A 17,333-nucleotide genomic window follows, 5' to 3' on the forward strand; every position below is an offset into this window, starting at 1 on the left:
TTATCGCGAATGTCGTTTATCGCGAAGGAATTTTATAGCGAAGGTAATATCGCGAAACGAATTCCGCGAATTTTTTCCGCGAAACATTTATAGCGAAGACAATATCGCTAACTTATTATCGCGAATTTATTTCCGCGAAATCTTAATCGCGAATAGTTTATAGCGAATACATTCTAGCGAAACTTTGATCCGTTATAGCGAATTTATTTCCGCAAAACCTTAACCGCGAATACTTTATAGCGAATACATTTTAGCGAAACTTTCATCGCAAACTCGTTATAGAGAATTTATTTTCGTGAAACTTTAACCGCAATACTTTATAGCGAATACATTTTGGCGAAACTTTGATCGCGAACTCATTATAGCGAATTTATTTCCGCGAAACCTAAACCGCGAATACTTTAGAGCGAATACATTTTAGCGAAACTTTGATCGCTAACTCGTTATAGCGAAACTTTAATCGAGAACCATTTATAGCAAATTTTCTATCGCTATAGCAAGCGCATGACCGTGAAAATTGCGAATTCATTTTAAGTGAAATTGATATATTCAAAATCAATTTACCACCGAAGTTTCTTAAATCATAAACGCCAATGTTTTAAGAATATTTTATTACGTATTGTTTTTAATAAGCATGTAACCTCTATCTGATGTCATAGAAAATATATTAGTCTTTCTGATCTCACTCACTCATGGTTGTAAGTATGGAGGGGACATTTTGGGTTAAGTTTTTAAGAATAAGTTAACCCCACCCCCCTCCAACATAAAATTTTAATGTCATTTAAATGAATACTTATTTTCCAATCTATAAAAAAATATACTGAAAGCTAATAATTTTTTATTGATTTCTCAGATTATTTTTAAAAATTATAGAAGATTTTACTAATAATTAATGCCTCTTAATTACAATTTTTAGATAATGCACATCGATATAACTTTCTGATATAAAAGTAACCAATTCATTTGAATATCTTGACCTCTCCTTTTTCTTCTATTCGCATTTTAATAAATAGAAATAACTGCAAAGTTATGATTAATCAAAAAAAATTCAAAATATTCTATTGGATTACATAAATTTGTAATATTTATGAAGAATAAATTATGGGTATAAATCATTAGATCTTCAGTTATTTAGTTTTTATTTTTGCTGATTTCACAAGTCTAACTAAACAATATAAAAATAAAAAAATGTAAAATAGTTTTCATAATTTTTTAAAATAATACCAATTCAATTTAAATCACAGCGTTATCATGAAAACACCGCTAAACGTTTCTACTCAATTTGTAAGCACTTTTAATCATTTTTCCTAATAAAATGGAATTTAAAAAATCAGGATTTTTTGAAAATAAATAGAAAATGTTCCAAATCGATATTCCAATATCGGGAAACTAGGGCAAAATGGAGTGTTTATTTATTTACTCTTACATATTTTACCACGACAAGAATGAAGGGGGGGGGGGGTGGTTTGTTAAAAACACTTTCTAAATTTTAAAAAAAGTATATAAATGAAGGATAATAAAAAATAATTATAAAAAGTGGCTATATTTTTAATTGATTAAATAGTTGTCTTATTCAATTTTCTCATTTTGTAGATTGCAAAAATTTTTAGGCCCGGGCTTTTAGGCCCGGGCATACCTCCAATATTCTAAGAGTGAGGTGGGATTTTCAATGACCAAAAGGATAAAAAGCGGCATATAAATATTGGTGAATAATTTTTTTCAAATTAAAATTTATAAATTTAAATTTAAAATTATCCATATTTATAAAGTCAAAATATATAAAAATTAGATCCAAATCTACATATTTATCGGAAGGAATTTATTTTATTAAAAAGTTTATTATACATGAAAATAAATTTTAACTCTTCGCAATTCATGTATTTCTGCTTTACCATTAATTCGCCTCTAATAAATCAAATGAGACCGAAGAATGATTTTTTCGCCTAATCATTCATTAAACTCATCTCTGAGCCAGTTTGAATGTAGAATTAAAAATAAATCTTTACATAATTTTTAGGCTTATATTTACATTTTTATTTAATTCTTTCAAAATATTCTAACTTGATCGTGCTATTCAAAATCAAAGGTTTAAGCTATTTATATCTATAATTACCGTTATAATTTGATAATTCTGAGTAATTTCTTTATATGCTTCAACTTGTGTATCAGAACAGAGGAATAGACAAGATTTATATATTTTAATATCAGCGCCGTTAAATTTGGCGGCTGAATAGTTCTACGAACTAATTGTAAATTATATCAATATTTTTTGCTTTATTAGTACCAATTGAGTATTTAAACGAGTATAGTAGCTCGTAAAAGGAAAAAACTATTAGTAACAGAATTTTGGCAAATCTATGATTTAAACGACTGAAATAATTTATTCTGAAAATTTTATCGATGTTCCGTATTAATTATAATTTAATTCGTTTAATAGACATTATAAAGAAAAAGTTTATTAGCAAAATAAGAAAAATTGCCCAATTTGGCATTATTGATAGAATGGAAAATAGTTGGTTTGCACTAATATTTATTAATTCTTCAGTCATTTTTTTTCACACACAAAATGGTAACCGTACTATAAGAGAAATAAAATCTATATCACCTATTAAAGCGTAAAATCAACCAAATTTCTGGAAGCATTTAATCTGGAACTTAAATCAATAATTGAAATTTATTACAGTCAAAACCGTTTAATTGCGAAAGCTTGGGACCGAAATATTTAAAAATTTCGCAATTATCCGATTTTTCGCAAATACGATTAAAATTCAACAATTTATTTATTAAAAATCAGTTTGTGTTTTTTATAAAGATATTTATCATCTATATATATTTTAATCATATAAGCCATCAAACTTTGCAATAAATACAATTTTTAATTAATGTAACCAACTATATATTTTAATTTGAATAAGTTATGTAACGAATAAAAAAACTAAATTTTAAAAATTTATCTTATTTGTTGAAACATATGATCATAGCTTTTTTTTTCTTCCCACCAATAATCCTATATTTTTATCGTCAATTCATCAAGTTATTATTTTATAAAAAGTATTCAATTAATTTAGATCAATCAAATAATATTAAAATATCTGAAGCACTTGAAAGTAATGTGATATATTTTGATATATATATTTTCTCTAGATCTAGACATGATTATAGACAGAAAGGAACAAAGAAAACAAGACTTAATTATAAAAAGATTGTAATTATTTATGTATTAGCATTATAGTTGTTGATAAATTATTTTTTATTGAATAAAATTATAATTAAATTTGTTTACTTGATTTTATCTCATTTTTTATTTAAGATATGTAAGAATTAAAGCAAAAAAAAGCTTTTGTGAAGATAATAACATTTTTTCCTTTACAATACCCTAATATTTATTTCCATTAATTTTAACTACTTTTGTCATTTTACCTTCATTAAATTTACTGAAATATAATTTTACACAAATATATTATCACTTTTTAAATTCTAATTTATTATTAAAGCCAAATTTTAAAATATTTTGCCTAAAAAACTGGAAACAATAAGATTAATATAAAAGAATTTAAGTTTATTAAGTGTTTTGTTTTCATTCACATGATATTTGATTTAAAATCCTATGCCTATTCAAATCTTATAAATTCTAATATTATAAATGTAAATGTATTAACAGACCATGCTGGAATGAAAGTTTATTAATGCTTTATAACATAAGATTTTATTTGAACTAATTTTATTATACATGTATCACAATTATTATAAAGTAATATAAGATTTAATAAAAATATTTTGTGATAAGAGTTTGGCTAGACTCTGGAGTAAATAATTCTTTTTCCACTATATTCTCTAGCTTTCTTAGTGAATCTTGATCCCTTAGATGTTCATGAGCATATTCAAGAAAAGTATAATAACCATTAAGAGCCTGATTTTTTGTAATTAAATGATCAGATATCTCTAGGTTCCCTTCGTCATTTTCGGAGCTTTCATAACCTTCTATAAAAAATAAGATTAATTAAAATTTTAAGTAATTAAACCTTCCAACTCTAATCTTATCTGATTACAAATATCCTGATCATCTAAAATTCCATGGCAGCTAGCATCATCATCGTGTAACACATATTCTTCAAATATGGGATCAAATTCATCTTCTTCGTTGTCAGTTAATGCTAAATCATCCTCCGATTCCCAATCAAATGCCATAGACTTATCAAAAAATTTAGCTTCAATAAAACACTTTATGATTGTGGTACTTGTCACCTCACCCCATGCAAATTTTATAAGATAGAGGCTATCATAAAGTGTAAATCTTTTATAAAAAGAAATGGTGTCATTTCCTTCCATCAATGTTATCATTTTTCTCATGATACCCTTTCTATAATGACATTTAAAGGATCTAATTGCACCCATGTCCAAAGGTTGAATTAATGATGTTGTATTTGCTGGTAAAAAAATTAATTTTATATTGTTAAGTTAATTTTGTTTTGTGACAAGATGCATTGTCACAAAACAATAAAATTTTCTTCTTTAATGAGGAATCCCATTCTTTAAGAATATCTTCAAAGTTGAGGTTGTCATCCAGCTGCTTTTATTGGAGTAGTATTTAACTGGTAATTTTTTATTTTTAAAGCACCTAGGGTTTTTAAATTTCCCTACAACATATAACTTTTTATCAGATCCATCCCCATTTATGATAAATAGAACTGTGACCTTTTCCTTGTCTGGTTTGAAGCCCAGTGGTTGAGTTCCACTAAATTCCATTGTGCCCTTTGGTAATGCTCGGTAGTATAGTCCTGTCTCATCACAATTGTAAATATTACTCCTTTGATAATCTTTAATCAGAGATGGGAGTGTATTTCTGCTCCATTCATTTGCATTAATAATATCTGCACTCCCCTTTTCATTGCAAACATTATGAAAATTTATATTCTGTCTTTTCCTAAATCTCTGCAACCAGCTGCTAGTAGGAATGCCTATAATTTATATATATATATTATAAAAACTTATAATTACCTTCATTGAATGTTTGGCTAAAAAACATAGCTTTTTCTAACATCACTGGCCCATTTAGACTGCAATTTTTACTTCGCATTTGTGTAAACCAAACCAATAAAGCTGCTTCTGTCTTTGGGTAACAACTCATTCTAACTCTTTTAGTTGTAGGAGGTTTATTCCTTAGAAATTGTGAGCATAGATTTTCTTTATTCGCTATTAAACGGTAGATTGTCGAGACGTGGCAATTGTATTTGATGCTAATTGTGTTTTTGATGTAGTGTTTAATTTATCAATTATTTCTTTTTTATGCTTCAGGGTTAATGTTTGGAATGATTTTTTTACCATTTTTATATTAATTTCTGGCGTGGTAATGAATGAATGAATGAATGGAAAAAGGTTAAATAAAAAAATGATGAATAATTTTTTTCGATAAATTTTTTTTATTTTTTCACTTATCCGATTAAATTAACGTTATTGTTATATAAATGGGACCTGAAAAATTTTGCAATTATCCGATATTTCGCAATTAACCGATTCGCAATTATAAATGTAATTTAACATTATACCATAGTAATTATTATCAAAATCGCGGGGTTTTTTCGCATTTAAAAGTTTTTGCACTTAAGCGATATGCAATTAAACGGTTTTCATTGATTCTTCAATACGTTTGGTAAATAGTTTTTAACGACAAAATAAGATAAAATTGCCACGATTGGCAACATGCGAAAGAAAACAAATATTTTTGGGCGAGCTCATACCATATGAAATGCTAGATTAGTACTTACTATTCCATCAATCAGTTTTTCTAGTCAATAAACAAAAACTAGTTTTAATATGAGAAATAGACAATAGCACACCTTTAAGTGGCCGATATCTTATAAGGTGAGTCACCTTATAAGATATCGGCCACATGACAGAGATATGCGCCTCCTACAATGTTTGGAATGGTGAATAGTTCTATTTTAATAGGTTTTGAATTACTTTAAGAAGCTAAATCAAAATTTTTGGCCAAAACTGTTATATTATCTTTATTCGAGATTAAAATTTAAAGGATAACGCTTGAAAAAAATATACTATTGCGATAAGGCATAGCAAATTTTTTCAACTGTTAAATTTAACCAATTTAATAACACTTCAGGCAAGAAATGTAATTTTAACAAAATCTTTTAAATGTAAAATATAACTTGAAATTTTCAAATAGGTAGGATGTGTAATTTACTACAAATTTAATCAGATTCTTCGATATTGCTATTTATTTAATCATTTTTATTTAATGATTGACTAACATACAAAAAAATTGATGGGGATCATGTTGACAATAATTAAATATTATGTGGGCAACGGTGACATGACAGGAAATTTTTTGGGAACAAACCCCATCAGAAATCTACACTTAAAAGAAATTTACTGTCTTCGGCCCAATAACATAATTTTTTTTTTCTCCAATTTAAAAATCGTCGCTTCACATTTATCCGATAAAAATGACGTTGTTGACATTGGGATTAAAAATTTTTCGCTAACCGACATTTCGCAATTAATCGACTTGCATTTAAAAATATATTTTAACATTATACCATTGTAGATTTTAAGAAAATGGCGCTTTTTTTAGCATTTAAAAGTATTTGCACTTAAGTGATTTGCAATTAAGCGGTTTTGACTGTATAGTTGATTAGTGATTTTGAACTAGATTAAATTTATTAATTTTCAATTAATAAATGATTATATTAATTTAATTAGGATTATATAATAATAATAAAAGTCATTAATATTTAGTGAGTAATATGATATTCTATTTTTAACATAGATTTTGAAGCTGACATAGTGAAAATATAATTTATATGTATTAATATAATCAAATCATTAAAATAGTATTCTTTTAAATAATAAAATTAAATATATAGATATTACTTAATAGAATTATAAAAGAAATCGTTCAGGGGGCAATCAAAAAAATTTATTTTTAGTGGGATATAAGGAGCCATTAAAAAAAAAAATTTTTTGCTTCAGGGTGATTTCAATTTTTTTGGGACGCCACTGCTAAAATTGTAACACAACGTTATATTAGATTCAACACCTTTTGTCAATGTAGGCTGCTAAGAATATTGCTTTGTGTTGTTTTTAAAAACCGCTATCAATTGTAGTGTATAAATTAATTAACCTTTTTTATCACTCGTAATTCTTGAGACGTAAACTTTTTTTCATCCGTAATCGTATTTTGTTTAAAAAATATTATCTTTAGAAATGTTTTGTATTGTTTTACTTTCATTATTTGAAATTGAATGCATAATAAATGACAAAATATGATATTCAGACAGGCTTGTTAATCGATCCTTTTACGATCACGATCTTTTGAAAAAAAAGAGGAGAAATCCAGGATCGACCCTTTTTTAAAAAAAGGATCGCGATCACGATCCATTTCTTATTTAAATTTCTGATCGATGCAAAATTAACTAATATAAAAAAAAAATATGGTATAAATTTATTGTAATTGAATAATATAATATAAGTATAACAATTAGAATATAATTATTCATAATTAAATTAGCCTTTAATAATAAATTTTTTTCTAAATTATCATTATTTAAACAACCACATTTTTCATTAAGTACATGTTTAGCTTTACTAAAGAAGCGCTCCACAGGCGCTTGATGGTAGGTATGTTATATTCAATAAATGTATTTTTTTAATCAACATAATTATTAAAAATATTCACTGAATCAACATTAGAATAAAAAAAAATTATTAATGGAAAGAGAGAGCATTTTGTGTTGAGTTTTTCCAAAAAAAGGTATCGATCCATGCATTCATTTAAAGGATCTGCATATGATTGACCCTGTATATTTTCTAAATGGGTAATTAACCTTTTAGCAACAAATTTTGTGGCAGATTAATAAAAGGCCAATTGAGCTTAAATTTTGGGTAATTTTTGGTGCCAATATATTACTGTCATCATATAGTGAAGGAAATCTATAATTTTTATTATATGCATATTGTTATAATCTGCACAAATAATAAAAATTGTATTTTTAAAAGAATTAATTACTTCTAAATGCCTCTTCAGGTTTGAACTTCTAATCTTTGAAGAAGATATTTTGTTTGTGCATAAAGAGCATTTTGCATAGATCCATAGGCGTAGCCGGGGGGGGGGGGGTAAAGGGAAATTCCCCCCCTTCAGAAATTTATCACTTTTTGTAAATATCATTTTTAGCTAATAAAAATACCCCCCTTAGTCCTCTCTCCACTCCCTGACCCTGTATGCATATATCTTAAATAATAATTTAAAATAAAGAATGTAAAAGTTGATATTTTTTTTATAAAACTATTCATCATAATTGATAGATTTTTGGGAAAATAAATTTATAAATATGTAAAATGAACCAAAAATGTTTTTTAATAAATGGAATATAAGCCAAAGATAAGTCTTAGAAGTGATATGTATTATAATTATACATAAAATTACTAATCTATATTATAATTTTCAGGTGTCCTCACTACGTCATCGCTACGTCATGTCATCGCTACGTCATGTCATCGGTACGTACTTATTTTTATTTTTATTTTTTTATTGATTTTATTTTATTTTTTTTATAGAAAATATTTTTAGACATGAAGCCCAATAAAATCTACCAAATGCAAAATAAATTATTCATCTATACATACTAAAAAGGCTTATACTTTTCATTTTAGAATACTTAGCTTATGATGGATGATATTCCCACTATTTCTAGAGAGGTTAACCTAATATTGACTCCTCTTCAGGTTTAATACATTAATCTATTTTTTATTTATTCTTTTGTTTTTATTTTAGATAACAAGATATGTCCCAACCTCACTTAATGATTATACAGGTGGTATATTGACTCCTCATCAGGTTCAATGCATTTATTTTTTTTATTTATTCTTCTGTTTTTATTTTAGGTAACAAGCCATGTCCTAACCTCAGTTAATGATTGTACAGGTGGTGATATATCCATCATTAATAAAAGAAAAAGATGGCAGATCAATCAAAAAAAGAAACGCAATAGGGATAGCGAGGCCCTTCAAAATCTAACAACTCAAAATAAATTTAGCCTTATATATATTTTTTTATACTCTTTTATATTATAGAATACATCTATTTTAGCTTCTGATAATGTCCCAACTATTTCTAGGGAGTTGAACCTAATATTGACTCCTCTTCAGGTTCATTGCATTTATATTCTTTATATTATTCTTTGTTTTTATTTTAGATAACAAGCCCTCTCTTACCCATATTTAATGATTGTACAAGTGGTATATTGACTCCTCATCAAGTTCAATGCATTTATTTTTTTTATTTATTCTTTTGTTTCTATTTTAGATAACAAGCCATGTCCTAACCTCAGTTAATGATTGTACAGGTGGTGATTCTGTCATTAATAAAAGAAAAAGATGGCAGATCAATTAAAAAAAGAAACGCACTAAGGATAGCGAGGACCTACAAAATAGAACATTCTCTTATTTATCAAGTATAATTTTTCTCAAAATTATATTGGGATTTTTTAATGTTAAATGTTAGTCTTATGTTATTATTTTTATAAAGTAATATATTTTACCTGTAGAATAATTGGTAAATTAGAGATTTCCTCTTCATTAATTATAAATTTTGGGCTTGGTTTCAAAATTATTAGGGAAGGTGGGTTAGAGAAATTCTTTTTAAATATTAAGATCTTGGATGCTTTTTTCTTGAACCTATATTGGGATTTTTTAATGTTAAATGTTAGTCTTGGATGCTTGGATATTTTTTCCAGATATTGTAGGGTAGAATCTATATTGGAATTTTTTAATGTTAAAGGTTAGTCTTGGATGCTTGGATATTTTTTCCAGATATCGTAGGCTTGAACCTATATTGGGATTTTTTAATGTTAAATTTTAGTCTTATTTAATATCTCTGGGCTTGGTTTCAAAATTATTAGGGAAGGTGGGTTAGAGAAATTCTTTTTAAATATTAAGATCTTGGATGCTTTTTTCTTGAACCTATATTGGGATTTTTTAATGTTAAATGTTAGTCTTGGATGCTTGGATATTTTTTCCAGATATTGTAGGGTAGAATCTATATTGGGATTTTTTAATGTTAAAGGTTAGTCTTGGATGCTTGGATATTTTATCCAGATATTGTAGGCTTGAACTTATATTGGGATTTTTTATTGTTAAAGGTTAGTTTGGAAACCTATATTGGGATTTTTTAATTAAATGTTAATCATATTTAATATATCTGGGCTTGGTTTCAAAATTATTAGGGAAGGTGGGTTAGAGAAATTTTTTTTAAATATTAAGATCTTGGATGCTTTTATCTTGAACCTTTATTGGGATTTTTTAATGTTAAATGTTAGTCTTGGATGCTTGGATATTTTTTCCATGTTAAATGTTAGACTTATGTTATTCTTTTTATAAAGTAATATATTTTACCTGTTTACTAATTGGTAAATCAGATATTTCCTCTTCATTATTTATAAAATTAATATATCTGGGCTTGATTTCAAAATTATTAGGGAAGGTTGGCTTGAGAAAATCTTTTTAAATATTAAGATCTTGGATGCTTGGATATTTTATCCAGTTTAACCTATATTGGGATTTTTATTATTAAATGTTCGTCTTGGATGCTTGGATATTTTTTCCAGATATTGTAGGGTAGAACCTATATTAGGATTTTTTTAATGTTAAATGTTAGTCTTATGTTATAAATTTAATATCTCTGGGCTTGATTTCAAAATTATTAGGGAAGGTGGGCTTGAGATATTCTTTTTATAATATCTTGGATGCTTGGATATTTTATCCAGATATTGTAGGCTTGAACCTATATTGGGATTTTTTAATGTTAAAGGTTAGTCTTGGATGCTTGGATATTTTTTCGAGATATTGTAGGCTTGAACCTATATTGGGATTTCTTAATGTTAAATGTTAGTCTTATTTAATATCTCTGGGCTTGATTTCAAAATTATTAGGGGAAGGTGGGCTGAGAAAATCTTTTTAAATATTAAGATCTTGGATGCTTGGATATTTTATCCAGTTTAACCTATATTGGGATTTTTATTATTAAATGTTCGTCTTGGATGCTTGGATATTTTTTCCAGTTACTGTAGGGTAGAACCTATATTAGGATTTTTTAATGTTAAATGTTAGTCTTATGTTATAAATTTAATATCTCTGGGCTTGATTTCAAAATTATTAGGGAAGGTGGGCTTGAGAAAATCTTTTTAAATATTAAGATCTTGGATGCTTGGATCATTACATTTATCATGTTATTTTTTAACTTTTAGAATATCATAATAGACTTGATTAGCCCCCAAAAATTTTATTATATGATAGCCCTCCAACTTATTAGAAATATGCATCTAATATTGACCCTTCTACCGGTTTTACATTATTTTAATGTTTGTTTAATTTCAACAATAGTATATTTATATTTTTGCCTGATTTCTTTATTTGTCTAGGCTAACCCTAATCCCTCACATTGCTACCAAACATGATGAATCTTTTATTAAAGATAAGCAAAGAAAAAAATGGCGATTCAACAACCGCCTTACCCGCTCTAGAGTTACTGGTGGCCAAGATAATAAGGCACTGTGAACTCCTCTGGAGGTTTATTTTGTTTTTTATCTAATGTTTTATATCTATATGTTTATTTTATACACCCAGTTGCCTCCAAATGATATTTCTATCACCACTACCACAATCCTTATGCCACCTCTGCCTAATTTTTAATAAATAAAAGCATTTAATTCCACTATCATTTACCTCATTAGGAGTTATTATAAATAATACTTTATCCGATTCCCTGAGGAACTTTCATGAATATTTAGAGAGATGTTCAAACGTGAATGTGTAGTGCGGCCAATTTCATTAACATTATTAATGGGAAAATATGCGGTAGTTTTGTCATGGCCTTTATAACAATACTTACGACCGTTTTATGGTTGAGTTGACAATGTCGTTCATGATTCTATTTTAGAGGGGGATACCAAAACTGACACTTTGGCAGAAATATCATTTTGCGTTCTTTTTTTACCAGTAGCCCAGGGCCTCAGCTTTATCAGGACGCAATGGGTGTTGTACACTGCTTTGGTAATCCGTCATTATTCATTACTTTCACCCACAACCCTAAATGGGATGATATTATACATTAATTTTTCCTTCTGCAGACGACTGAAAGGATTTGCTCTTAATTTTACCAGACACACAGAATAATAATTATTCCTCATCATTTTTTAAAAAAATTACCTAAATTTATATGGCAAGAAAAACAAATTTCTTAAAAAATATATAAATAAATTGCATATAAGTTTCATTAGTATTGAATGGCATTTTTGTAATTTAAATAAATAGCATTTTTTGTACTTAACAAAAGATATAGATAGCCCTTATCAAATTTTTTGATAAAAGGAGTTAACCCACTAATTGGTAAATCCGAGATTTCCCCTTCATGTGTTGATAAATTATTTAGAAATTTAACTATCTCCGGGTTTGGGAAATAGTTTTGAAACTTAATATGGGATGGACTGGGCTTGAAAAATATTCCTCAAGATTAATATTTGCTTGCACCTGACTTGGGAATATCTTATAAATTATTATGGGCCTGGCTAGGAAAAAATTTTCAAAATTATTATGGGTTGAGCTAGGCTTGAGAATTTTTTTTATAAATTATAAGGTCTTGAACGCGTGGAAATTTTTTCCAAATATTATGAGCTTGGACCTGGCTTGAAATTTTTAATGTTAAATGTTAGTCTTATGTAACCAGTAATATATTTACAAATAATTTTGGTATTGGATACAAGCTCATTTAAATATATTTTGACTCAAATAATAGTTTCCACTCTTAGTCCTAATGGGTTGGACTCAATGACATTGCTTGGACTTGACATAAATGGGGAGGGGGGTTTAAAAATTATATAAATTGGAGATTTTTAAAAAAAGGTAACATCTTTCTTAAAAAAACGAATAAAATTCTTATTCTCCGTCATTTTTGACGGGCTATCTACTAGTTAATATAATATATCAAATATAATTTTTTATAAAGTGAGTAATTTTAATTTATTTATCTTAATAAAAGTAAAATATAATTATAAACCTATTGATAAAATTAAATAATAAATTAAGAAAATATTAAAGCACAATACAAACATTGGAATATTATATGTCGTAGATTTACAGTATATCTAATTATCAAATGACAATCAAGTAATTTTTACCAATATAGCGAATTATATATTTTACAGAAAACTAAAAATATTGATAAGGACATCAGAAAATATCTTTTAAAGATATTGTGGGATGAATAATATGAAGATTAAATTTAAATATCATTTTTACTTAAAATAAATAGATGGCGTTAAATAATTGAATGCAAATTGTTGCTATATTTAATATCAAGAGCATTGATTAGTAAAATTTGTTAAATTATTAACTGTAATATATTCTCTAACTGTCAAATATGTTTGTAAAAGTGGAATTTTACCTAGTATTTTATTAATTCTATATAATAGACTTACTTTTTATAAATAAATTTCTTATAATTGTTTGGAATAAATTATTACCATGCTTTTATATTAAGGTATATACAATACAAATAATTTATTATATTTTTATTTTATATAAACTAATAAAAATGTTTTACAAAAGTAAAATACTTACGTAAATTATGAAATGGTAAAAGATTCTCATTCTCATTAATATCTGCTGTCACATCAATAGAAGTAGATTATCATCTTCTAAATCTATAATGGAGGGCATTATTAAAACCTAGAATTTATACTATAATATAATTAAATAAATATAATTTTTTTTTACAAAAAATTTGCAAAATTGTTGAAATATAAAATCTGGTGGAATGGTGGTTGATAAAATATGATGTAGATAGATATTTTTTTTAAATAATATTTTAATTTAATTTTTATTTTATTTATTGCCTTTAAGTAAAAAGTAATTTTTAAAAGAATCGGGATCGAATATTTAAAAAATGATCTCGATCACGTTCCACAATTTAAGGTCAGGATCTTAAATCCGAGAAAATTGACAAATTTAGGATCAAATCCAGGATCGGCGATTTTTTGATTCGATCCTTTAAAAACTCTGTATTCAGAATAATTCAGAGTTTGCAAATTTCAATTAAAAAGTATAATATATTTGTATAAAACCAGACAGAAGGCCTGCAAAATAGTTTTTAGTTGAACCCCCTGAGATTATTAAGGCTAGTGGCGCCCCTGTATTAATGAGTATACGATCTGTTAAGGGAGCAGGCTATTAAGCCTAGCACTAGAGGAAGGTAATGGCGTAATATACGAATAATAAGGAATGGAATAAATATTTATTAAAAAAAAAGAAAGTTGATTGACTTGTGATAAATAAAATAATAAATAAAAGGGATGATTTTGTAAAAAAAAACAAATATATAAGCGCGAAAAGAAAAAAAAACGATGATATATTTTTTTTTATGTACGATATATATTTTATTGATTTTTATTGAAGAAAAAATAAAGAAATATTGAAAGAAAAATAAAGAAATATAGAAAAGTAAAAAATATAAATAGTGTTGTTTGATATTTAAAAAAAAAAGAAATATAGAAGAAAAAATAGGGTTAATAACAAAAATTAAAAGTGGTTACCCCGACACATTACGGGAAAAAGTTTATTTTAAAATTAGGAAACATAGTAAAAGGTTTAAAAAAGAAGGAAACCTGAAATTATAAGAATAAGAAAACATAGTAAAAGGTTTAAAAAAGAAGGAAACCTGAAATTATAAGAATAAGGAAACATAGTAAAAGGTTTAAAAAAGAAGGAAACCTGAAATTATAAGAATAAGGAAACATAGTAAAAGGTTTAAAAAAGAAGGAAACCTGAAATTATAAGAATAAAGAAACATAGTAAAAGGTTTAAAAAAGAAGGAAACCTGAAATTATAAGAATAAGGAAACATAGTAAAAGTTTTAAAAAAAGAAGGAAAACCGGAAATTATAATAATAAGGAAACATAGTAAAGGGTTTTAAAAAAGAAGGAAAACCTGAATTTATAATAATAAGGAAACATAGTAAAAGGTTTTAAAAAAAAAGAAGGAGAACCGGATTAATAAATTTTTGTACGTCATACAAGATATATGTATAGCTGCATCTTTAGTTTGTTTACAATTCTCATAATATTTTATTTATTAACGTTGCAAATTGTTAAACTCTTTATATTAAAAGTATTAGTTAACTTTTTGTAGAGAGAAAATGAAAACTTTTAAATTTATGAAATGTTGGGAATTACAATATAATATTGTGGGAGCACTAGTCATATTAGGGATTTGGATGTGTAGTTTGATTTGGGGTAGAAGAGTCAAAAAGAGTCGTAGCATGAGAATAAAGGGCCAGACATTAACAATAGAGGGGCATAATGGAGAGGAGGATGTTATGGGAAAGGTAACATGGTTGCCTGTTCAAGAATTAATTAATGGATGGACAGAGAGTGAAGTGGATAAATTAATAAGTAAGCCTGATGAGAGGGAAATATATAGTGATAAAAGGTTGACTAGGGGACCTAGAGATGATTCTCAGGGACGGAGAGGGAAAATAAGACCCAGTTTTGACTCGAGAGTGAGGGGAAGAATGAATTGTTATAATTATGGAAGACAATGACATATGGTCAGAGATTTTAGGGAGGCAAAGTGTTTCGAATGTGGTAGATTTGGTCATATAGCCCCTTATTGTCCAGGAAAACAAGAGAAATTACGATGCGCTGGTTGCGGAAGATTTGGACACAATAAGGAAAAATGTAATACGGGAAATTATAATACTCGAGGAGGTTTTCCCAAGAGAGTAATGGGACCAATTCAACTGTGCGAACCATTGAGGATGCCAGAGTTGGGTGAAGAGGAGTATTTCCAGAGGGAGTTGAAGATCAAACCGTGGAATGTTTTCGATGTCGAGAAAGAAGACATGTGGCAAGGGATTGTGCTAATTTGTGACTATATGATGGTAAAAAAAATGATACACGGGGCCAAAAGAGTGGGTTATGGGAAACAAACAAAATATATTCACGAGAACAAGGAAATATAATTGGGAATGTAAGGATGATACAAGACGAGGTAATACATGATCCTTGTCCTAGAGTAATAATAGACTTCAATGGAAATAGGGTACCTATGCTATTTTACACGGGAGCAGCTATTTCAGTAATAGTTATACGAGATATAGGAGTATTTGGCCCGATGGAATGATAGCAAATGAAGGCTTGAGAATACGGCAATTCGATGGGTCGCAAATAGCAGTAATGGGAAGAGTGGAAATAGAGGTAATGACGGAAGGAGGGATAGAGGCTTTAGACTATTCGATTATTAATAGGAGAGTAGAAGCGGTATTGGGGTGGGATTGGATCACCAGGATTGGTCCATGGTATAGTTTTTGGGGGGTATTTGCATGGTGGGGAGTATTCGTTCCGATGGTGAGTGATGATACAGATGGGAGGAGGACATATGAGGACGTGGAAGTAATGCCCGAGATTGAGAACATGTTCAATTGGGAGCGGGAGGGAGTTGAGGAAATGAGGGGAGAAATTAGGGATGGAGGTCTGGGAGTAAGGTTTAGGAATGAGGGAACCAGGAGAGATAATCATAGTGGAGTAAGCGGAGAGTGGGGAAGGGAAATGGAAAGGAATAATTTTATAAGAGGGATTGGAGTGAATAAGTTTAAGGGGGAAATAAGGGCGCATAATCCTAAGGGGAAAATAGGGAATAATTACAAGGGGGAAATAGGGGCGTATAATTCTAAGGGGAATAATTCTAAGGGAGAAATAGAGGCGTATTATTTCAAGGGGGAAGTAGTGGCGAGTAATAGGGAAGTGGAGGAAATTTGTACCAAGGAAGGGGAAAAAAATAATTGTAAGGGGTGGGGGGGGGAAGGAATTACGAGGGAGAATTAGCGGTCGGGAGTTATGGGCATGCGAGTAAGGAAAAGGACAGACACTGGGAGAGGAAGATCCAGAAGACAACCGATAATGAAGCGAAGAGCGGGAAAGGGAAGTTGCATGATAATAATGAAAATATAATAAAAAAAGAAATGACAAAGGAGCATCCGAGCCAAAAAACGGCATGTGGGAAACGGGAAGGAGAGTTTGAAGTAATCAGGATGCAGGAGGGAGTAAGAAAATTTGTGGATGATTATCAAGAAATTTTTGACGAAGAGTTGGGCTGTTTAAAAGATTACGAAGTAGATATCAAATTAAAAGAGGGATGTGTACCAAAGTTTTGTGCTTTGAGGCGAGTACCGTTTAAATGGAGGAAGGATGTCAAAATGGAATTGGATAAATGGGTACAGAAAGGCATCATATGTGATGTGGAATATAGTGAATGGGCAACGCCGTTAG

At 28.2% G+C, this 17,333-nt stretch overlaps 2 protein-coding genes and 1 long non-coding RNA gene across 4 annotated transcripts; 1 reads left to right on the top strand and 2 right to left on the bottom strand.

Annotated features, from left to right (window-relative positions):
* Positions 1-2,955: 2,955 nt before the first annotated feature.
* Positions 2,956-3,278, top strand: LOC135925192 (uncharacterized). Its single transcript, XR_010571572.1, has 2 exons — positions 2,956-3,107; positions 3,145-3,278. It is a non-coding gene; the product is annotated as an uncharacterized LOC135925192 (long non-coding RNA).
* Positions 3,279-3,663: 385 nt separating this feature from the next.
* Positions 3,664-5,349, bottom strand: LOC135923637 (jerky protein homolog-like). Of its 2 annotated transcripts, none has more exons than XM_065458494.1 (3): positions 4,999-5,349; positions 4,023-4,942; positions 3,664-3,981 (listed from the first exon to the last, which is right to left on the bottom strand). In XM_065458494.1, exons 2-3 carry the CDS (start codon positions 4,393-4,395, stop codon positions 3,764-3,766), a joined length of 591 nt encoding a protein of 196 aa, XP_065314566.1. In that variant the 5' UTR covers positions 4,396-4,942; positions 4,999-5,349; the 3' UTR covers positions 3,664-3,763. The 2 variants fall into 2 exon arrangements, with proteins under 2 accessions (XP_065314566.1, XP_065314565.1); XM_065458493.1 differs by having other exon boundaries at positions 4,023-4,958.
* On the bottom strand, positions 4,513-12,075 carry LOC135924364 (tigger transposable element-derived protein 4-like). The gene is made up of 3 exons (XM_065459420.1): positions 12,008-12,075; positions 4,999-5,237; positions 4,513-4,958 (listed from the first exon to the last, which is right to left on the bottom strand). Exons 1-3 carry the CDS (start codon positions 12,073-12,075, stop codon positions 4,513-4,515), a joined length of 753 nt encoding a protein of 250 aa, XP_065315492.1.
* Positions 12,076-17,333: the final 5,258 nt, after the last annotated feature.

The sequence above is a fragment of the Gordionus sp. m RMFG-2023 genome, chromosome 2 (genome assembly GCF_954871325.1).
Source record: "Gordionus sp. m RMFG-2023 chromosome 2, tfGorSpeb1-WG-v2, whole genome shotgun sequence".
Taxonomy (NCBI): domain Eukaryota; kingdom Metazoa; phylum Nematomorpha; class Gordioida; order Chordodea; family Parachordodidae; genus Gordionus; species Gordionus sp. m RMFG-2023.